The sequence below is a fragment of the Sminthopsis crassicaudata genome, chromosome 4 (genome assembly GCF_048593235.1).
Source record: "Sminthopsis crassicaudata isolate SCR6 chromosome 4, ASM4859323v1, whole genome shotgun sequence".
Lineage (NCBI taxonomy): Eukaryota > Metazoa > Chordata > Mammalia > Dasyuromorphia > Dasyuridae > Sminthopsis > Sminthopsis crassicaudata.
In genome coordinates, this window is record NC_133620.1 from 185882314 (window position 1) to 185906857 (window position 24544).

General features: G+C 34.4%; 2 protein-coding genes across 3 annotated transcripts in view; one reads left to right on the top strand and one right to left on the bottom strand.

The window, feature by feature from the left end:
• TRAPPC3L (trafficking protein particle complex subunit 3L) overlaps positions 1-22182 on the top strand; it is a 52532-nt gene extending 30350 nt beyond the window's left edge. For both annotated transcript variants that reach the window (XM_074310040.1, XM_074310041.1), the window contains 2 exons: positions 18246-18431; positions 21614-22182. In XM_074310040.1, the coding sequence (XP_074166141.1) occupies positions 18246-18431; positions 21614-21733 (306 nt within the window). In that variant the 3' untranslated portion in view covers positions 21734-22182. The remainder of the gene's footprint in view (positions 1-18245; positions 18432-21613) is intronic.
• Positions 1501-13956, bottom strand: CALHM5 (calcium homeostasis modulator family member 5). Its single transcript, XM_074310039.1, has 2 exons — positions 12883-13956; positions 1501-3064 (listed from the first exon to the last, which is right to left on the bottom strand). The coding sequence occupies exons 1-2, from the start codon at positions 13420-13422 to the stop codon at positions 2675-2677; spliced, it is 930 nt and encodes a 309-aa protein (XP_074166140.1). The 5' UTR covers positions 13423-13956; the 3' UTR covers positions 1501-2674.
• Positions 22183-24544: the final 2362 nt, after the last annotated feature.

Here is a 24544-nt window from a genome sequence, read left to right on the forward strand (position 1 = left end):
GGTATGTTGTGGTTCATACTTAGTTCCTACAGTTCTTTCTCTGGGTATAGATGGCTCTCTTCATCACTGAACAATTGGAACTGGTTTGAATCATCTCATTGTTGAAGAGAGCCATATCCATCAGAATTGATCATTATATAGTCTTGTTGTTGCTGTATATAATGATCTCCTGATTCTGCTCATTTCACTTAGCATCAGTTCATGCAAATCTCTCCACGCCTCTGAAATCATCCTGTTGGTCTTTTTTTTTTTTTTTTTTTTTTTTTTTTACAGAACAATAATATTCCATAACATTCATATATATAATTTATTCAACCATTCTCCAATTGATGGGTATCCATTCAGTTTCCAATTTCTTGCCACTACAAAAAGGACTGTCACAAACATTTTTGCACATGTGGGTCTCTTTCTCTCCTTTAAGGTCTTTTTGGAATATAAGTTCAGTAGAAATACTGCTGGGTTAAAGGGTGTGCACAATTTGATAACTTTTTGAGCATAGTTCAAAATTGCTCTCCAGAATGGTTGGATCTGTTCACAGTTCCACCCACAACGTATCAGTGTCCCAGTCTTTCCACATCCCCTCCAACATTTGTCATTATTTTTTCCTGTCATCTTAACCAATCTGAGAGGTGTTTCTAATGGTATCTCAGAGTTGTCTTAATTTGCATTTCTGTGATCAATAGTGATTTGGAGCACCTTTTCATATGACTAGAAATAGTTTCAATTTCTTCATCTGAAAATTGTCTATTTATATCCTTTGACCATTTGTCAATTGGAGAATGGCTTGATTTCTTTAACTCTGAGTCAATTCTATCTATATTTTAAAACTGAGGCATTTATCAAACATCCTTGAAAATAAAAATATTTTCCCAGTTTATTGCTTCCCAAGATTAGAAAATCTTACTCTGCATTAGTTTTGTTTGTACAAACTTAGTATAATCAAGTTATCTATTTTGTGATCAATAATATCTCTAATTCTTCTTTGGTCACAAATTCCGTCTTCCTCCATAGGTCTGAGAGGTAAACTATCCTAAGTTCTTCTTATGTTTGTAAAATCATTCTTTATGATTAGCTCATGAACCCATTTCAACCTTATCTTGATAGACAGCGTTATGTGTGGGTCAATACCTAGTTTCTGCCGTACTAGTTTCCAATTTTCCCAGCAGTTTTTGTCAAATGTGAATTCTTATCCTGAAAGCTGGGATCTTTGGGTTTGTCAATCACCAGATTGCTACAGTTATTGCCTATTTTGTCCCTGAACCTTATCTGTTTCACTGATCCACTAGTCTATTTCTTAGCCAGTACCAAATGGTTTTGATGACTGTTGCTTATTATATAGTTTTAGATCTGGTACAGCTAGGCCACTTTCATTTGCTTCCCCCCCCCCCCCATTAATTCCCTTGAAATTCTTGACCTTTTGTTCTTCCAGATGAATTTTGTTGTTCTAGGTCAGTAAAATAGTTCTTAGGAGTTTGATTGATATAGCACTAATTAAATAGATTAGTTTAGGTAGTATTGTTATCTTTATTATTATGTTCACACCTCCATAGAATTTTAAGGTTTGTAAATACACACTCTTTTTCACACTAGTGAGTTGGATATTACAGGTTTTATTTTCATTTTACATATTAAATGATGTGCCCATAGTTAGAAAGCTACTATGGCAGCATCAAGTCAATCAATTAGCACATATTTTGTTGTTGTTATTAGTTATTTCAATTGAGCCTGACTCTTTATGATCTCATTTGGGATTTTCTTGTCAAAGATACTAGCATGGTTTGCTACTTTCTTGTCCAGATTATTTTAGATGAGGAAATTGAGGCAAACAGGGTTAAGTGACTTTCTCAGGGTCACACAGCTAGTAGGTGACTGAGGTTAGATTTGAACTCAAGTTTTTTTTGACTCCAGGTTCAGTGCTCTATTCACTGTGCTATCTAGCTACTCCCTACATTATATTACCTCTCAATAATAATAGTAACAACTACATTGACACCAACAACTGATTCCTATATAATTCTTTACATTTTACAAATATATACACTTATTGTGATAGTAATACAAGTTATATTATTTTCATTTTGCAAATAAGGAAACAGGTTCAAAGTGATTAAATGAGTTGTCTGTGGTCAGAAAGCTACTATAGCAAGTGCCAAGTCAATCAATTCGCATGTATTTGTTTCGTGACAATTATTTATGTGTCAGGCACTCTGCTAGGGTCTAGGAACATAAAAAGACAAAAATAAAATGGTCTCTGCTCTCATAGAGCTTGCATTCTATTAGGGAGAAATATATACATATAAGCAAATACAAAATAAATACAAAGTAAATACAAGGTTATTTTGAGAGAATGGAAAGTCCTAGCAATAAGACCTTCCCGCAAGTTTTGAAGGATATAGAGATTCCAAGATGTGGCAGTGAAGAAGGCATATATTTGGGAAGGAGGGACAGCCTATTTAGATGTGGGAGATGAGATAAAATCCACACAGGATATCAAGCAGGCCAGTTTAGAGGCAGGAGTTCAACCCAGATCTTTCTAATCACAAGCTGATCTAACCATTATACAAAACTTCTTTAAGAGCCTTTTTGGTTAATGAAATGTGAAGATTTGCCCAAATGTAGGATATAGAGCATTTTAAAAAATATCAAAAGAGTAGAAATGATGTTTTTCTAAATGCTAGACAACAGCCCGGCTGTCTACAAAGTCCAAAGATGTCTCTGTATCTTCAGTAATGATTCCTTGCCCATCTTCCACCACCCGGTGGAGGGTGCTATAGTGTTGCTGAGTTCGATTAAAGGAGTACAGTTCTGAAGCAGCCTCCCAGGCTTCAAAGGTGGGCATGGGGAAAGCATCTGGCTTTTTGTTTTCAAAAAAACATTTCAGGTTCCTTTCACTCAGCCTGGCTGCATACTGCTGGAAAGTTTGCTCAAACTGCTCTTTCTCCTGCTCTGCATAGGTCTTCCAAAACTTCATCTGAAGGTGGCTGATCTTAGATCGGCACTTGACATAGCAGGTGGTGATCAGAGAGAAGAAGGCAGCCATGGAAATCACACACCACCCTAGAATCTTGGAAAGAAAATGGAGAAACAGTGAATTTTCAATTATTCAAATTGACATTATATCAGCACATCAGAGATTTAGAACTAGAAAGAATCTCCAAAGTTGTTTTGTCCAACTCTATCCCTTGGGAATCTGTGGCTAAATCGCACAGAGAAGGCCCTTAATAAATACTTATTGATTAAACAAATAATTGAAAATGATTTATCACCAGAGACTACAATAACATAATTTCTTGTTTCTCATCGGAATTGCTACTTTATATTCTAGACTCAAAATTCTTAACATTTTTTTTTTTTGTAATATAGACCCTTGTCAGTCAGGTGAAGCTTCTAGATCCTTTCTGAGAACAATATTTTTAAGCAATGGCAGGCATTTACAAATGGGAATTCTCCAGACTAATGAAACCTCATTTGCAGAATTCTGCCTCACTTAAATCTAATTCAGGGTTGAGTCATGATATTACCTGGATGTCCTTGGTCCTCTTTGAAAATGATGGACTCACAACACAAGAAAAACCCAGAGGTCACCTAGCACATCTTAAACATTTTACAGATGAGGAAACTAAAACCTAGAGAAATTAAATAACTTATTCCACAGGTATTGAGTAGTAAAGTCAAGAACTAAACACAGACCCTACCAACTCTTTACACTACTATGAATAGACAATCTGAGGAGAAATGAACTTCACACTCATAACCTAAAACCTGAATATTCACTCAGATCTTGGATAATTAATAGTTGACTACTTAGAGAATCAGCCACAAGTGAAAGAAACCAAGATGAATTTTTTTTTTTTTTTTTTTTTTTTTTTTTTTTTTTTTGCTGGGGGAGGCAACATTCCTTCTTTAGGGTATTCTAGACCATGCATCTCACTGATACCAATTCAAGTCATTGTACGGGTACAAATTGTACAGGTATAGGTAGAGGTATGGATATAGGTAGAGGTACAGGTAGAGGTACAGATGTTGCTGAAAAGAAGAATTTGTACCACTACCATCAAGCAGTTCAATTATGCTGATAAAAATATATATTGTTGCATTAACAGAACATAGAAAAGGCTATATACAGCCTGCCCTACAATTTACCTAATTAGCAGCTGAAATGCTCATTGCATATTATTACTGTGTAGCAGTTGTGATTTAAGGTTGTTCAGACAATGTAATAATGTTTTCTTTAAAAGAAACTGTCATTTTCACATAGGCAAAGGGCTTTGATTCAGGGATTACTCAAGAAAGGTTTTACTGAAATTGATACCTTTAATCTTCATAACATATAAAATACTTTGTTTAATTTTCATTAAAAAATATGGTATTAGGAATGAAGACGTAGCCAGATGACACAGTAGATAGAATGTTTAGCCTGAAATCAGGAAGACTCATCTTTATGAATTCAAATATGGCCTCAGATACTAATTGCTTGTGATTCTGGGCAAGTCACTTAACCTTGTTTGCTTCAGTTCCCCATCTGTAAAATAAGCTGGAGAAGGAAATGGCAAACCACTCCAATATGTTTGCTAAGAAAAACCTCAAATGGAATAAAAAGAGTCAGGTATGGTTTAACAACAACAAAAACTAGGAATGAGATGGGTGTTAATTTCATATATATATATGCATATATAAATAAATAACTTTTTTTTCATATGGTCAATTTTTCAAGTCAAGTCAATAAATTGTATAGAAGTTGCCTGACATTACACAATTTGCAACCCCTTCACTGCCTCCCATTCACCCACCAAGCATAAAGAATACAGTGGAATTTTTTTTTTTTTTTTGTAGAGTCTGACATGTGATTGTAATGACCTTTTTTCAGTAACTCTGATTACATTTTAGTCTCTTGATTATCTTTTAGCATGCAGTTCTCTTGGATCTCTGCATAGAATACACATGATAGACAGATATGACTGCTACTAGAATGATTCATAATTGATTGTTTTATTTTTAAATATTCTTATGGATGGATAGAGCACCAGCCTTGAATTCAGGAGGACCCGAGTTCAAATCTGATCTCAGATACTTAACACTTCCTAGCTGTGTGACCCTGGGCAAGTCATTTAACCCCAGCCTCAAAAAAAAAAAAATATATATATATATATATATATATATATATATTCTTATGAAGCACTGTTTGTTATGTAAAAATATTTTAAAGGCATATCTAGAACTTTTGAGGATAGATCTTAATGTATCCAAAAAAATCCACTTCTAATTAATGTACATATCTTCTCCCTCTTTATCCCCTTCATAGTATTACAGCAGAGTGGCCTTTTGGGATGATAATTTTGAATGTGAATGATCAACTATGTTGTTTTTGACTTAAAAGTTTGTTTTAAGCATAGTGCCTCACAAAAAGTAGGCCCTTAATAAATTCTTCTTGATTGAACAAATAATTGAAAGGTAAATATATTTATAATAAGAGAGTACAATAACATAATTTCTAGTTTCTCATCAGAAATTCTATTTTATATTCTAGATTCAAGATTTTGGGGGGGGCAATAGACAAGTTTCTTAACATTTTTTTTTGGTAATATATACTCTATTGGTCTGGTGAAGCCTCTAGATACTTTCTCAGGATATTTTCAAATATTAAAAAAAAAGTACATTGAATTACAAAGAAAACCAGATATTGGTGAAAAAAATATGTAATTTTCCCCATCTGAGTTCACAAGACTCCCTAAAATTTATCCATGGACTCCAGATTAAGAACCTGTATTTAGACCAACTCATCGCATCTCCTACTTGTATTGGTATATATGTGATCCTTAGTAGTATATCCTAGGTAATGGGTTGGGGGGAGTCCCTATAATCAAGAAGTTCTGAGTTCGTCTTATTTCTGATCTATACTAGCTATAGGTATATTAAGGAAAGTGATATTTTCTTTCTTTTTTTTTTTAATTTTTAATAGTTTTGTATGGGAATGCCTGCCACTAGGGGAGGGGGTGGAGGGAAGGAGGGGAAAATTTTGGAACAGAAGGGAGTACAAGGGATAATGTTGTAAAAAAAAAATTACCTATGCATATGTACTGTCAAAGAAAATGTTATAATTATAAAAATTAATTAAAAATTTTTTAAAATTTAAAAAAAAAAGAATTTTAATAGTTTTTATTTACCAGATATTTGCATGGGTAATTTTACAACATTGACAATTGCCAAACCATTTGTTCCAATTTTTCTCCTCCTTCCCCCCCCCCCCAAGATGGCAGGTCAACCAATACAGGGTAAATATGTTAGAGTATAAATTAAATACAATATATGTATACATGACCAAACAGTTATTTTGCTGAACAAAAAGAATCGGACTTTGAAATAGTATACATTTAGCCTGTGAAGGAAATCCAAAATGCAGGCGGACAAAATTAAAGGGATTGGAAATTCTATGTAGTGGCTCATAGTCATCTCCCAGAGTGTAGCTGGTTCAGTTCATTACTGCTCTATTGTCACTGATTTGGTTCATCTCATTGTTGGAGAGGGCCACATCCATCAGAATTGATCATCATACGGTATTGTTGTTGAAGTATATAATGATCTCCTGGTCCTGCTCATTTCACTCAGCATCAGTTGATGTAAGTCTCTCCAGGCCTTTCTGAAATCATCCTGTTGGTCATATCTTACAGAACAATAATATTCCATAATATTCATATACCACAATTTATTCAGCCAATGTCCAATTGATGGACATCCACGTAGTTTCCAGTTTCTGGCCACCACAAAGAGTGCTGCCACAAACATTCTTGCACATACAGGTCCAGGAAAGTGATATTTTCATTGTGCCAAATAATTTTCCAGAACTTTAAGTTACAAATATGTGAATAATGTGCATCAATGGAAGACATTTCCAAATGGGAATTTTGCATATCAATGAAACCACATTTGCAGAGTTCCACCTCACTTAAATACAATTCATGATCAAGTCATGATATCACCTGGATATTATTGATCCTCTTTTAAAATGAAAAACTTACAACAACAACTAAACCCTACCATTTCCACTGTCCCTTAAAAATGAATCTTAAGGTGAGGAGGCATCAGATATTGATGAACTTTCTTAGTAACAATTTTTATTTCCTACAAATATTTTATTTCCCATATTATTCTTACTTAAGAAATAACTTAAAAATCAACTTTTAAAATGCCATTATATGCTTCCTATTCTGTGAAGAAATAGGTAATAATTTTAGGTGCAAAATATAGTATTCCAAGAGTTAAGAAATTAGGGCAACTTTTCAACAAGGCTGTAATTCATCCAATTCCAATAGATTTGTGATAGTGAGAACTATCTGCATCCAGAAAGAAAACTACGGAAACTGAATATGGATCACAACAGTATTTTCACCATTGTTTGTTTGTTTTTTTTTTTTTCTGATTTTTCTCCCCTTTTTAATCTGATTTTTCTTGTGCAGCATGATAAATGTGGAAATATATATATGAATTTCACATTTAACATAAAAAATAAAATAACATAAGTATTCTTTTTCTTAAAAAAAAAATTAGAGCAACTATGTGGATAGAATGCTGGGCCTGGAGTCAGGAATATTCATCTCTCTGAGATCAAATTTTACTCAAATTTATGACCTTAGTTGTGTGATCCTGGACAAGTCACTTAACTCTGCCTCAGTTTCTCATCTATAAAATGAGCTGGAGAAGGAAATGGGAAATGATTTCAGTATTTTTGTCAAGAAAACTCCAAATGGGGTTATAGAGTTAGATGCAACTGAAAAATGACTGAATAATAACAAAGGAGCTAAGTAAATCTGGGCAGAGAAAACAGCTTTTAAGCAGATGCTCTTCTGATATTGGTGACTTTTTAGCTAAGTTTCCCAGATAACGTGCAAGTCTTGCTAAGGAACTGAAACCTCAATAATGCTATTACAATTCTAATGCTGGCATGAAGTGATCATAGGATCTTGACACCTATTTTGAATGGAGTACAAGGAGATGATTAAATAAAAATAAGAGATTTAGATAGTGCTTTCTGTTCTGTTTAACCTCTGTTATCTCATTTGAATTTCATAACAACTCGGTGGGATAAGTTCTATTATTATGCTCATTTTATAGATGAAGAAAGTGATCCTCAGAGCAATTATGTGACTTACCCAAACTCTCGCAGGTAACTAGTGTCTGAGGTAGAATTTGAACCCAGACTTTTCTGACTTGACTCCAGTGCTCTATCCACTAAACAATTCTGCCTCCTTAAATATAGTCCTAGTAACAGACTATATCTATCTGTCTTATGAAATCTAGACTCATAACCAAAGAGTTAGTCATCAAATAATAACTAAGGCAAATGGGGATAACAAGTTGTGTCAACAGAAGTACACACACTAATGAAATCATTGGACCTAGAAATACTAAATAAGCATTTTGTATGAAGTGATCCATTTAAGTAAGTTATTATTAGAAAGAAATAAGATGATCTCAAACATGTATATATTTACAGATTCTTTGAGGAAATTTGCAGATATAGCTTTTAGCTCTTTCTGATTGCTTTGAAATGTTTAAGGTTATTTGGAATCATTTGTGTGCATTATAATTTTGACTTTAATTAGCCAGAAAATTTAGCTTTCTTTCAACTCATTTAGTTTTTGTTTGTTTTTTAATATTTATGTCTGCTTAGCTAACATCTCTAAACCTAACTTTAATGCTAATTCTATATCTATCAAATCCTTTATTTTAATCCATTTTTCTATCAGACCTGTAACCCCTATCCAGGGGTGGGCATGAGAGAGCTGATTGTTAGATTTTTATGAGCATCTACCCTTCAGAATTTGATAAATGCTATAATTCAATGCCTGCTACATTTTTAAAAATTGATTGTCTAAACTTAGAAACATGAGAGAGAAAATGTTAGTAATACACATTAAACTTAAAAATGCCTCCTTCCCACAATTTATTTTTGGGTGAAATGTTTGTTAAATATTTACAAGTATACCCCTGCCCCGATCTACATCTATTTCATTTCAGACCTCTTTTGGACTTCAGATGCTTTTCTAGCCCATATCAATTGAATATCCACCAGATAACTTCTATTCCCTAATTCTAACCTGACATTTTAGTTTAGAGGCTATTCATGTTTTTGAATTTGGGCAGAGCCCAAAGGGACCTTTGGAAGATTTGTATAATGATCTCCAAATGAACTGATTTCCTCATATAAACCATAATATATGTACAGATAAACAGCACACAGCATCTCAAATACTAGTTTCAAAATTCTGACCATAATCACCATTATTTTTAGCAAGTAACTGATGAAAGAACTTGAGTTTTAACTCTCTGTTCCCTTTGGAAGAGGTACTGACAAGCAGACAATTAGAAATATAAAGAACCAGGGAAATAAAGGAACATTTCAAAAAGGGGGGAAGGCCTATTAATACAAAAGTGGAATCATTCATCTTTGATTTATTGAAATATACCTAGAATGGTTATGGCTATTTCAAAAGCAAAACAAAACAAACAACCCCTTCCATCAACATAATAAATAAATAATAGATAAATAACTCATCAACAAATAATTAGAAGAGTTTTATACTTGATTGGCAATTTAGTGTTGTATAGCTGTAAGTCATGAGGAAATTGAAAATGGGGTGTGTGGGGAACAGTTCTCTTCAGACATTTGAAATATTGTGCTGTCCTACTGTCTATCTACCCAGGTTACTTATACCTTCGGAATCTAATACTTAATGTGCAACAAGAAAATGGTATTTATCCACATATATTGTATCTAGGTTTTATTGTAACACATGTAAAATGTATGGGATTGCCTGTTATTGGGGGGAGGGATTGGAGGGAGGGGGGGGATAATTTGGAAAAATGAATACAAGGGATAATATTTTAAAAATCACTCATGCATATATACTGTGAAAAAAATTCTAAATAAAAAAAATTAAAAAAAAAGAAATATTGTGCTGTCAGAAAGAGATGAGATTGGAGGCAGAGTAGTTCAGTTGAGGAACATGCTGATTTGGAAATTAGAAGATCTGCCTTTCAATCCCTCTTTTGACATATGACTTTAGGTAAACCATTTACTTCCCTGTTTCTTCATCTATGAAGTGAAACACATTACTCAAATTTGCATCTTCTACTTTACCTGGTTTTAGCTCTATAGAACAAGATATCTTTCTCAAGATAAACTCATCACTCCACAGTAAACTCATCACTTCTAATCTCATCATCATTCTGCTAACCCAAACCCTGATTGAAAACTCTCTCAGTGTCTTCTCCATTCTGTCTGAAGGGCTAGAGGATGAAGAATCAAATTTCCCACAATGTCCTATTCAATAGAAGGCAGATAGTGGATTTTTATTCACTGCTGCTCTGGCTTTCAACTCCAGGGAACAAGATACCCTCTTCCTTTAAGATGTCCCCTTGCTTTCTTGCTTACTTTTGTGTGTTTTCTATATCCACTAGCACACAGAACTTAACACAAAATCTGACACACAATAGGCACTTAATTAATGATTAATTAATTGATTAAATTGGGTTCCTTTATATCTTTTTTCCCCTGAGGCAATTAGGGTAAAGTGACTTGCCCAGGGTCACACAGCTAGGAAGTGTTAAGTGCTGAGTTTAGATTTGAACTGATGTCCTCCTGACTTCAGGACTAGTGCTCATCCATTGTGCCACCTAGCTTCCTGGTATCTTTTTTTTTTTTTTTTTTTTTAGGAGGCAATCAGAATTAAATGATTTGCTCAAGGTCACAAAATTAGTAAGTGCCTGAGTTCATATTTATACTCAGGTCTTCCTGACTTCAGAGCTATCTGCAGTACCATCTTGTTGCCTTTTGTATTTATTGATTCTAAGAATTTGTTCCATTTGTCCCCAGAGGACAAAGTTCAAGGATAGACTGAAGTTTTCAAAAGAGAAAATGTCACTTTAATATCTGGATTAACTTCCTAACCATTTGAGCTGTCCCAGAGTAGACCTCTGAAGTTGGTAGGATCCACTTCATGAAACTTTTATAATCAAAAAATGGATGGCTACTAGTTGGGTATATTATAGTAGGGATTTTTTCCCCCTATGGATTAGACCAGATTCCTTCCAACTCCCAAATTCCATAATCACAGTACAGTAGGAGCAGATTGCAACATTTAAAAATTATGGAGAATCAGAGGAAAAGATGTCATCAAAGAAATGAGAAAAGATGACCTGATTATATGGCAAGAGCAAAAAACAACAGAGATGTGGATGTGGATAGATTGTGTTTTTCACTATTGGATTATACTTCAGTAAAATCACACATCTATTTGAGTATTTGAATCTTTTGAAGGATAAAGCTACGAGTAGGTCACAAGTAAATAAGGTAACAAATATTTATTAAACATCTATTATGCACTAGACACTTTATAATTACATAAAATGTTGGCTATGACTTACATCTCCAATTCACAAGCACCTTCAAATAAAGACATTGATTTAAAGGAAAGAGGATCTTTATTACATATTGGATATACTAATGGTAGTTTGTGAAAAGTACTGCAGTTTATGGTTTGAGGTGTTTTAATCTCTGAAAAGACCATGACCACATTGCCAAACTTTTATAAAGATGTGTTTTTTATAGCCAACTTTCATAAATACTGATGAATGGGGCAAACCCAAGAGGTATAAAATTACCAACTTTCAATGTATTTACTGTAACAGCTGACAACAGACCTGACATATTGTTTTTCTACTCCATTGGTAATTTTAGCAGAGGATGCACAGTTAGCTTCCTGCTTGCTCTCCACAAATAGGAAGTGAAGCTGTACTTATCTGTGATCTGGTGCAGGCTGTGCACATTTGCTTGTTGTTCATATATTTTTATACATATCTCCTATGTGAAGGGAGAAGCCAAAAATGCTAAGATTAACATACTTTCATTTTTCTAGACCATCAGGCAACATTCCAAGTTTCTTGTTTCCCATTGTTGCTACCCTGGCATAGAATTTAGAAGTATAGTCAGTTCTGCTCCCTAGAGACCATGATTTCTTTTCATTGGAGGCTATTTAAATAGCCCTTTTTTCCTGTATATAAAATAACATGGGGAAATCAGCTCATTCAAGGGACATGGAATAATGGTTCTATGGCTTTCTGTGTTATCAAAATTCATGATTTAGACGAAAAGAGCATTCAGAGTAAGAGATCTGACCCAGCTTTGGAAAGCTGGACTTTTCATCTGGCTCAATTCCATGACAATAACTGAAGTAACTCCAGATAAGCTTTTTCTGGGAAGTTAGCTTTTAAGAAATAAATGTATAGTTGAAAGCCAAGAGTTTCCAGTTACAAGCTCTGCCATTAGCACTAATTTCTGCCATGTTTTACAGTTATATATTATTGACACAATCAACTCAGAGAGGTTACTATAAAGTACATTTAAGTCTTAATAGCTTAAAACTGTATTGAGATGGGGCAGCTAGGTGGCACAATGGATAGAGCACCAGCCCTGAAGTCAGGAGGACCTGAGTTCAAATCTGGTCTCAGACACTTAACACTTCCTAGCTATGTAACCCTGGACAAGTCACTTAACTCCACTTGCCTCAGCAAAAGCAAAACAAAACAAAAAACTGTACTGAGACTTTGGAAACATATATGCTGAATATGATTTCTTCTTTTCAGACACGGTAAAGATATAATTCAAATCACAAATAGTAATTACCATTGGGCCATTTGACCCTATAAAAAACTTTATAGGATTTTTTTTTTTTTTTTTGCTGCAACTGTTGACATTTCTATGTAATTCCATGACCCTAAGACTCAATTGAAATCATAAGAAAGACTAAGTATCAGCTGCAAGCAGATGGAATGAATCCATTAAATCAAGGCATTGAAAAGAGAAATTTGTTGTCTTAATCTTACCTGAGATTGTGCTTGTAGAGTTAGCTTCAATTCCTGGGTATCTGCAGAGGACATGCTTGTTTTCCCACAAGCTACTTTATATAGCTCTTGTTGGCACTCAGAAGACTTGTCCTTGCAAATCATCTTCAGGAAATATGGATTCTTGGTGCCACTCATAGCACATTCATAAAAGGTCCCATTGAGCAAAGCCACAGAAAGCCACATTGTTGGAGCTACCAGGGCACTTAAAGTGATCTGGCCAAAGACATAAAAGAAATGGCAGCTGTTCCCCTTGGGGAAGATTTTTCTGGGGTTTACGCAGCATCCTGTGAATAGTCTCCACATCCTGCTATTCAAAAAGTACCCAATGATCAACAACACCCACGCTGGGGCAAGGAGAAAAACCAATCCATAGGTAGAGTTTTCAGTGCTACATGGACATCTGAAAGCAACAATCGAGAAGAGACGTTCACCTCCTAGTGTCAGCAAAGCCATAAAGCTGTAACCAATCACATTTTTCTGATTAGTAAGAAATTTAAAAATAATCTGAATCCCATCCATATTTGAAATTCACAGAAGGGAGGGAGGAGGCGTTGTTTGTCAGATGAGCAGAAAGATGGTGTCTGGGTTTGCAGTAGGGAGGAGTTTGTCATCAAATATAGTAGTCTTGTTTCTTTTTCAGATTTGGTACAGCCGCAGATAAGGAAACAATGTCATTCACCAAGAATGAATATATTTAAGTGAGCATGTTCAGATATTGCCTCCTGCTGGTAGGAATATTGTCTTCTAACTGAAGGGAAAGCCAACTGAAGTCCTGCCAAATCAAAAACTCACAGAAGACTAGAGGTGGAAGAGTTCCAAATACAATGGAATTGCAGCAATGATTTCAGAAAGAAAAATAGAAAAGTATACACTTACACAATCATCCCAGGAATTTTCCAGCTGTGTAGGCACACACAGAAGTTTTTAAACACTTCATCGCAAACCTAAAGCCAAGTCTGGAATGTTTTAGTCATTTTCCTTTGGTACTTTAAGGTTTGGGGGAGAAGGAAATGTTTCAAACTCTCTCAAAATGTGTTGGTTTAGATATTTGAACCAAATCCCAGTATTTTGAGGTTTATAATTTACATCTGTAAAAAATCCTAAAAATATATAAATTGTATTAAAGGAAGGAACTGTGTATTGGAGTTAAGAAAAGCAGAGTTTAATAACCAAGTTCTATATGTGCAAAACCATCTTGAGCTTAGCTTTTTTGCAAAACGTGCCTAATGCTACTTAAAATGAAATGTTTCAGACTCCAATTTTAAAGAGACAATAACTATTTGAGTTCAGAACGAATTTTGTATATCTTTGAGATTTAAATGAATCAAGAACAAAAGGATCTGATTTCTCACTCCACTGTACAAGTTTTGATTGTTTGGGCAATCTGGGTTTTCACTGCCTGGGATCTTTTTTCCACTGATATAAATCACAATTCTCTTGGGCCTCCGCATCCTGCATGCTCCTTATCATGTCTTTCTGTATATTTTTCAGAAAAAATTATTGCTGTATGATAGACCCTCCAGTGCCACTTCTTACATGAAAGTGATCATTGGAAATATATTTTATATGAGCTAATAAATTAAAATGAATAAAACCCTTAGCAAATGACAATAGATCACAATAAGGAAAAATTCTAAGGTGTATAATAATTATAGCATACTTTATAAGAAAAGGCTTGTTCATATTCTTGGATGACCACTTGCGAATGACTTTGCTATTCTCAGTAGTACAATCATACATGACTATTCTGAAAAATTTATGATGAAAAATCCTATCCATATCCAGAAAAGGAACTGATTGTATCTACAGATTGAGGTATATTCTCTCTGTCTCTGTCTCTGTGTCTCTCTGTGTGTCTCTGTCTTTCTGCTTCTCTCTCTCTGTGTCTCTGTCTCTCTCTCCCCCCTCTCCCTTTAACTTAAATTTTCTTTTCTTTTTAAAAAATAATAGCTTTTTGTTTTCAAAATATATACAAAGATAGTTTTCAACATCCACCCTTGCAAAATTTTGTGTTCCAAATTTTCTCCCTTCCTTCTCATCCCCTCCCTTAGATAGTAACTAATCCAATATAGGTTAAACATGTGCGATTCTATACATATTTCCACATTTATCTTGTTGCACAAGAAAAATCAGATCAAAAAGGTAAAAACAAAACAAAACAAAACAAACAAAAAAAAAACAACAAGAAAACACAAAGCAAGCAAACAAAAAAGGTGAAAATACTATATTGTGTTCCACAGTCAGTCCCCATAGTTCTCTCTCTGGATGCAGATGCCTTTCTCCATAACAAATCTATTGGAACTGGCCTGAATTACCTCATTGTTGAAAAGAGCCAGGTCCAACAGAGTTGATTATTATATAACCTTGTTGTTGCTGTGTACAATGTTCTCTCAATTCTACTCACTTCATTTAGCATCAGTTCATGTATTAACTTCATTTTTCTTGAGGATTTTTATTTTCATTAAGGTGGGAGATCTATGTTCCCCCCCACACACAATTTGACTTTTATGGAAATGTTTTGCATAACTTCACATGAGTTTCTTAATCATGAAAGTATATAAGGACTAGCTGTGTGACCCTGGGCAAGTCATTTAACCCCAGCCTCAAAAAAAAAAAAAAAAAGTATATAAGGAAAAGAATCCAGAATTCAAAAAAAATTAAAAACAAATATAAAAAATTTATTTTGATTATAACTAGGGAAAATATTAAATAAATAAAAATGAATAAAATGACAAATAAAAAGAGTCCTGCTCTTGTAGGGTAAAAATTTGAGTTCAAGTACCCAGCTGTTGTATCATAGGAAAAAAGTAAATCTTAGAAACTATCTTTGTTGCTATTTAGTCATTTTTCAGTTGTGTGTGATTCTTCATAACTTCTTTTTTGGATTTTCTTGGAAAAGATATGAGAGTGGTTTGCCATTTCCTTCTCTAACTTATTTAACAGAAGCTAAATGATTTGCTAAAGGCCACACAGCTAGTATCTGAGTATCTAAGTATCTTAAGCTGAATTAGAACTCAGGTCTTCCTGACTTTACACCCAGTGCTCTATCCACAGAATCATCTAACTATCAGAGACCATAATTACTTTATAGATGAGAAAACTAAGGCTGTGATCTGTCAGCCCTAAGTGTCCAAAATAACATAGATATTAAAAGGCATAGGCAGTATTTAAGACCAAATAATTTGATTTCAAATCCAGCCTATTAATTGAGCTACTCTAGGAAAATTCTTTTATTTCTCTGTGCTTCAGTTTCATCATTTGTTAAAAACAGAAAGTGTACTATCTGCTTTTTAGGGTTGTGGTAAAGATAGTGCTTTGTAAACCTGTAAGCTCTATGGAATTCCTATATAAATGGAAATAGTTGTTGAATATCTGTGTGCAGGGCTGGCCCTAAACAACACTCAAAAGGAGACAGATTTGTCTTCAGTGTTTCTCTATTGCTCTTTAATCAAGCAGCTGTTCAGAACTTGACCCTATCTAGAGGTTAGTTTCCCTAATTACCCAGTCCCACCATTCTTCAATATATAATCAAATATAATCTTCAAGCCTGCTCTCTATAAAAGAGCTTTCCCTCCAACTCAAGTTTCATGTGCAATTATCTATTTCATGTCCTATTATCTATTAAGGTGGTGGTGTAATGAGCCAGTAAATTAATTTATATTTAGATGCTAATGATTGATAAAAATTTGATGAATTAGAGTCTTTAAAAATACAGTAAAATAGTGATCTTGGAAACAGAAGGCCTAGGTTCAAGTCAAGGCTTTTACACAATGATGTGACTCTTAAATTTGCTGAGCCTCATTTTGCTTTGCTACAAAATGAATATAATAATATAAGAACCACCAACTTAACAAAGTTCTTGTGAGGACTTTTAAACCTTATAAGACTATATCAATATAAGCTTCTATTTGGATTCTAGATTTTGAGCTAGAAGAGATCTTGGAAACTATCTGGTAATCCCCACACTTACAGATTAGAAAATTGAGTCTTAGAAAGTTTAAGTGCCTTATTTAGAACCACACAAAGAAAATGTCAGAACTTGGATTCAAACTCAGGTCCTGAATCCAAATCTACAAAATTTTCATCCAATATAATATTTCCATGTGAATAGAAGCTTCCTGGGGATAATGACTTAGACCAAAAAGTAATTTATGGTAGGGATTGTCAATATGCTCTCAAGAAAGTGAAGAGTATATTTGGAAGCTGTAGGAACATGAAAGAAGCTTTTAGAATTTCTTAAATCACACTTTGCAGACTCTTCCCTACTCTACTTATACTCAGTGCCAACTATGTCATCTTCTTTAGGAGGTCCTTTTAATATATGTTTTGTTTTAATTTCAAACTATTATATTTCCTTCCTTCCTTCCTTTTGTATTTGGGGTTAAATGACTTGCCCAAGGTCACAAGCTGGTTAGTGTTAAGTGTCTGCAGTCAGATTTGAACTCAGGACCTCCTGACTCCGGGACCACTACTGTATCCACTGCTGCCCCAAGTTATTATATTTTTAGAAGGAACAGATTCTTTTAAGAATTCATCTTTTGGAGACAGCTAGAGGGTGCAGTAGATAGAGTACTAGCCCTGAAATCGGGAGGAACTGAGTTCAAATATGACTTCAGATACTTAATACTTATTAGCTGTGTGACCCTGGTTAAGTCATTTAACCCCAATTGTCTTGCAAAAAAAAAAAATCACCTTTTTTCATATTTAGTTCTACAAAATGTATTCAACCACATTCTTCTCCTCTTTCTTCTACTGAGTTCTTGGGCATCCAGGAGAGATGTCCCTTGTGTATTTTTATGAAGAGGTTAAGGTGGCCAACAAGAGAGTATTTCCCAGGATAGGAACACATCCCAAAATGGTCTTATATCATTTGTATCAATCAATTTGTGCAGAGTTGAAAAGAGTCAACCTCAATCTCTGCTTCAAGGAAAATTCAATCAGAAAACCATTTGCTTAAATTTTTTTTAACCTATTAACATTAAGCTATGTATTTAGTCACATATTTATCATTCACAAAATATGATTCCCATAGTTTTAATTTCTAGATTTTGTTTTGTAGTCTGGATATAGCATTTTTATAATCATTTCATTGTGAAATGCTATTGAATGGTTAAAGAGAATTTTAAAATTTGGAAAAATTTAATTCTTTTTCAGAAATCATTCAAAAGATTAATGTTATCATAAAGCATTTTTCTAGCCCCGTGAAAATGTTAAGTTCATTTGGTTCCTGATTTAAAGAGTCAATAATATTACTAATAAACCAGTAGAGACCTGAGAAGTAAAATCTAAGTTAGTTGTTCTAGCCAAAATATCAACAACAACTATATTTCTTCTCTCTTCAGGTTGCTTTCAAGATGTACCTGGGAATCACACCTAGTGTGACACGTAATGAATCAAGCAGAAATGAATTCTCACTAATTCTGGACAAAAATCCTTTGGTGGAGTTTGTAGAGGAGCTTCCAGCTGGACGGTCTTCTCTTTGTTACTGCAATTTGCTGTGTGGAGTCATTAGAGGTGCCCTGGAAATGGTAAAGCACACCATTCATTTTTCATATTATATTTAGGGATATCTTGGTTTATTATATATAATTATCTATGTGTGCTAATGAGAGGGAGGCATAGAAAGTCATATAACCGATCAAAAAGGACAATCTCAAATTCATTTACTGTCATTCACACAAATATGTTCTTCCATATCCAGACTCTTCCTAGATTGGCTGTAAGATAAATATCTTTGGGATCAGTGAGAGATAACAGGAAGAGGCCAAGAAACTGCTGAAAATGATGTAATTTATCCAATTTTATATTCCCTTCCCTTTTCTCTTAGTATAATCCTTTTTCTACCCTTAATTTCTTTTTTTTTTTTTTTAATATCATCACCAAAGCCTCTAACTGCTCTTAATAAAAATACAGTTCTTAAGAGTTACAAGTATCATGTAGGGATATAAACATTTTTTGTTTTTAAAAAACATAGGATTTTTTAACCTTTTTATGCTTCTCTTGAGTCTTGTATTTGGAGATCAAATTTTCCATTCAGGTCTGGTCTTTTTTTTTTTTTTTTTTATCAGAAATGATTGAAAAACCCCCTATATCATTGAATGTCCATCTTTCCCCCTGAAATACAATACTTAATTTTTGCTGGGTAGTTGATTCTTGGTTATAGTCCAAGCTCTTTTGCCTTCAGGAATGATCATATTTCAGATCCTCCAGTCCTTTAATGTGGAAACTTGTAAGTCTTGGATAATCCTGACAGTGATTCCTTAGTATTTGAATTGTTTCTTTCTGGTTGCTTCAGTATGTTTTCCTTGACTTGATAATTCTGGAATTTAATTACTATATTCCTTGGAGTTTTCACTTTCAGAAGGTGCTTGGTGGATTCTTTCAATGATTATTTACCCTATGGTTCCAGAATATCAGGGCAGTTTTCCTTTTTAATTTCTTGAAAGATGTTAGGCTCTTTTTTTTCATTATGGCTTTCAGGTAATCTAGTAATTCTTTCCTGGAGCTATTTTCTAGCTCAGTTGCTATTCCAATAAGGTATTTTATATTTTCTTCATTTTTTAAAAATTTTGTTTGACTGATTCTTGATGTCTCTCATTCACTTCCATTTGTCCAGTTCTAATTTTTAGTGAATTATTTTCTTCAATTACCTTGTTTACCTACTTTTACATTTGGCCAAGTGTACTTTTAAAGGAATTATTTTGTTCAGTGGATTTTTTTTTTCCATTTCATCAATTCTATTCTTCAAGGAGTTTTTTTTTTTCTTTTTCCATTTCATCAAATTTATTTTTAAGGAGTTATTTTCTTTAATTACCATGCTTCCTTTTCCAAGCTGTTGGCTTTTTTTCTCCAAACTTTCATAACTCTCCTACACAGTTCTCATTTCATCACCAGATTTTTTCTTCTATCTCTCTTGTAAGATCCTTTTTGGACTCTTCCAAGAGAGCCTTTTGATCTGGAGACTGGTTCATATCCCCCTTTTAGGCTTCATCTGAAGGCATTTTGCCTTTGCTATCTTCTGGATTTGTGTCTCCATAGTAGCTCTCCTATGGTCAGAGCTCTTTTTGCCTTTTTTTTTGCTCATTTTAAAAGATTGAGATCTGCTCCTAGGGCACAGGGGAGACTGTCCCAAGCTTCCTCTGCAGGGACACAGGGACTTCTCTTGGTCTGCACTGGGACTGGTGGTGCTGCAGGCTCTCCCACTGCTCTGGGTGGGCCTGGCCAAGTCCTGCCTGTTATGAAGGAGTTTAGGGGCTCACAATTTGTATTTTATAATTGTGTGGAGATTTTACAGCTGATCCGCTGGTCTTCTGAACCGGGGCAGAGTAGCCAACACTGCTATATTTTGTTTAAAGCCTCTTGCTAGTTTCCCTGTTCTAGGCTTCCTAGTGCCCAGCCTTCCCACACCCCACTTGCACTGAGCCACATTCCTCCCTGCCCAATTGAAACAGACTTTTCCTTAAGTCTTTCTTAAGCTGGAAAATTATTATATTCTGAATGTCTGTAGATTCTGTCACTCCAAAATCTGTTCAAGAGGCTTGATCTAATACTGATTCTCAAGGAAGCTGGAGAGAGCTCGGGCAATACCTTGTCTATTCTCCCTGATCTTGGCTCCACCCCCTGAAACTGATGAGACAGGAGACTTCCTGAACTTGTCTTGGGTCCAATAAGAGAGAATCTTTGAGGTTTTATGAATAATATAATAATAATATAATATAATATAATATAATATAATATAATATAATATAATATAATAATATAGACTGAAATAGGAAATATGAGTTTATGGTGCAGGCTAATGCCAAACTTTATATAATGCTATATTATATGATAAATATATCATTTGATTTATGACACAATGATTTATCGCAAATCAAAATGAGAATCATCATTAAACTATTCATTTCTTCACAAAAGGCCTACCTTAAACCATTATCATATTTTTAAATTAAAGTAACCTAGTTGCTTATTGAAAAGCATAATTATTCTGACTTCACAGCCAATGCTCTATCCATTATACAATCTAGTTGCCCTGAGGCAATTGGAGTTAAGTGACTTGCCCAGAGTCACATAGCTGGTAAGTATTAAAGGTCTGAGTCTGAATTTGAACTCAGCTCCTCCTAACTGCATACTTATTCTAAATGCCCCCCCCCCATTTTTGTTTTTTTGTAATTAGAAATCTCGGGAAGTGTAGAAGTATCTAATACTGATGAAAATGTATTAAAATAACCCCAGATGTTAACTTTATTGTTCTCTCCTCCACCTGCATAATTGCTTAATTCTTACTCTTAGTTGGCTGCTATTACTTGTTCTCAGAAACTGAGATGAATTTGTTTCTGATCCTAGGAGATTAAAATTTGAAAAAAGAAGTCTGTTTTCTGCTTTAGAATTGAGAAGACTCAAGAAGTACCCACAGCTCCAGATCTAGGGTCATTCACAGCCCTAAGTTCAATTTTGACTCAGTTTTAGAAATATTCTAAGATAGAGCCACATTGACACCAGTTATGTTGAGAACTTCTTGACTTCAGAACTTTAGAACCATTCTAGACTTTCCTGTCTCTTCAGACTAAGCAAATAATTAGTATTCTCACTTGCATTTTCACAGAAGGAAAGGCATACTCCTTATTGGGGAAATGAAAACTGAATAAGATATGATAGAAAAGAGTTAAAAATAAAATGACTCAAAATGACCTGGGTTTTTTTCTTCTAGATTCATTTGACTGCTGATGTTACATTCTTACAAGATAGACTTAAAGGCGACAAAGTTACAGAAATAGGAATTACATTCCTGAAGAAGTTGGAGGAGAAAAAATACAGACGGAAAAAATGAAGAACAACATATGAAAGCCACAGCAAGTCAGTTTGGGAAGTGGCTAATAGCTAATCATATATGGCCCTGCAGTTTTTATTTTGCTAAAGTCATGCAAGCTTTAAAAAAGCATAATAACTAACTAAGCCAGAAAAAAAAGGAATTGCTTGGTACCAAATATCACAGCACTTTTTTTCCTGCTTGTAAACTTACCTTTTCTCCTGCAGAACCACAGATTTTTAAAATAAGTATTTCATTATGTAATACAGTGAGCATGAATTCCACAATATTATGCAGTCCTACCTAGTTGTTCCATAATTCCAGGCATGAAGAAAAGGATAAATAATTAACATATCTCCTTGTATTGAGCCCACAGGATATTACTGGTTTTGTCATTTTTGTATCCCACACTTTTAGCACAGTGCCTGGCACATAGTAAGTGCTTAATAAATGTTTGTTGATTTACTGACTGACATAGTCTATTATTTTGTATTAGCCATCAATTAGTATTCATTAAACTAAATGCTGGGGATTTGAGTTCAAAGAATTAAACAATGGAACTCATTACACTCTAATTGAGAAGACAGTGAACATGTATATAAATATAAGCAGCCTGGATTTAAAAATGAGTTATTACAAAGTAGCTTGAAAAAGAGCCTCAGGGGCAGTTAGGTGGTGCAGTGGATAGAGCACCAGCCCTGAATTCAGGAGGACCCGAGTTCAAATCTAATCTCAGACACTTAACACTTCCCAGCTGTGTGACCCTGGGCAAGTCACTTAACCCCAACTTCAGTAGAAAAAAAAAAAAAAAGGAAAAGAGAGCCTCAGCACTGTGAACCAGAAAAGGCTTTCTGCAGAAAGTGTTTGAGTTGCACCTTCAAGAGGAGAGAGACTCTATGAAGAAGAAGGAAGGAAGATGAAGTTTGCTGGTCAAAGATAGAGCACCACTGGTTATTATGTGTAAAGATACAGAAGTGAGAGATGGAGTATCATGTGTAGGAAACAAAGAGAATCAATGTATCTGGTTCATTGCCAAAGTTGAAACACTTTTAGGGAGCTGATAATGGGATTTAAGATTTTTTCCTCATTTGTTACTCTTCGTGTTCCCATGAGGTTTTCTTGGCAAAGATACTGGCACAGTTTGCCATTTCTTTCTTCGACTCATTTTACAGATGAGTAAACTGATACATATAGGGTTAAGTGACTTACTTAGGTCACATAGTTAAGAAAGTGTTTGAGGCCATATTTGAACTCAGGAAAATGAGTCTTCCTAACTCCAGAACTGATATTCTATGCACTGTGCTACCTACCTGTCCCAGAATTATATTCACATAATAAATAACAAATGTTGGAATTGGAATCTGAACCCAAATCTTCTGACTCTATTTTTAACATCTTTCCATTGAATTGCATTGCTTTCATCATAAGAAACAATCTATGGTAATTTGGGTAATAAATGATATTTAAAAATAATATCCTTAAAATTCTAAAGTACCTGTTTTCACTTATTTGTAAAATGAAAAAGTGATTTGAATGCTAGAATGCTAAGAATCCAAGGGGAAAAATAGTCTGAGATGATTCTTTAAAACATGAAATGTCCCAACCAAAAAGTTGAAGATTTTTGAATCATTTACTTTGGGAACATTTTCTTACCTCAAAATTCTCACACTATATTTTGGCTAGAATCTGTAGTATTGTTTTTAAACTCTGGAAACTTTTCACCCTCCTTTCCCATCAACCCCTCTCCTAGACAGTAAGTAATCCAATATAGGTTAAACATGTGCAATTCTTCTAAACATATTTACACATTTAGTATGTTGCACAAGAAAAATCAGATCAAAAGAGGAAAATGAGAAAGAAAAAACAAGTAAGCAAACAACAGCAACAAAAATGGTGCAAATACTATGTTGTCATCCATATTCAATCCCCATAGCCTTCTCTTTGGATGCAGATGGCTCTCTCCATCACAAACCTATTGAAATTGGTCTGAATCATAACATTTTGAAAAGAGCCAAGTCCATTAGAGTTGCTCATCACATAATTTTGTTGCTGTATACAATATTCTCTTGATTCTACTCACTTAGTATCAGTTCATAAAGTCTCTCCAGTCCTTTTTGAAATCAGCCTGCTGCTCATTTCTTATAGTACAACAATATTCCATTACAAGCATATACCATATCTTATTCAGCCACTTAACTGATGAGCCTCCACTAAGTTTCCAGTTCCTTACTGATACAAAAAAGACAAGAAAAGTCATTTTTTTTATAGGTAGGTAAGAAGAGGGAAAGATGTAAATAAAGCTTAAAAGACTTGTAGAAAGGGCAAGTGGATTGGGTGTTATGATCCTGGACCTCTGAGAAAAGCATAAAGGTGCTGAGTTCCCTGAAGTAAGGGAATGACAAAAGATTGAAAAAGAGAAGTTCCCCTGCTTTGACTACTTTGCCACTTTGCTCCAAGTTGGTCCTAGAGATAAGCATGTTATCTAGAGACACGAAATAAATAACCCTCTGAGGTCATAGGGCCTTTACAATTCTAAGATAGGTCATCACTGGTTATTTGACATAGAGGATTTTTGGTAAGTGTGGTTATGTTGTTCCCTTCACAGAAAGCAGAAGTATCTCAGAGGGAAAAAGAATAAAGTAGAAAACGTGTGCAGCAGAGGCCCAAAGAACAATTTATAAGGAAGTAAAGAAATCATGAATATAATTTCTTCTACTAATATGTATACTTTCTTGATTTGATGTTTTATATTTTGCGTCCTCTCTCATGTTCTGCTGGACATAGGACAATGTTCTCTTTTGTTTTGCTTTATTAGGTTTCATATTCCTTTTC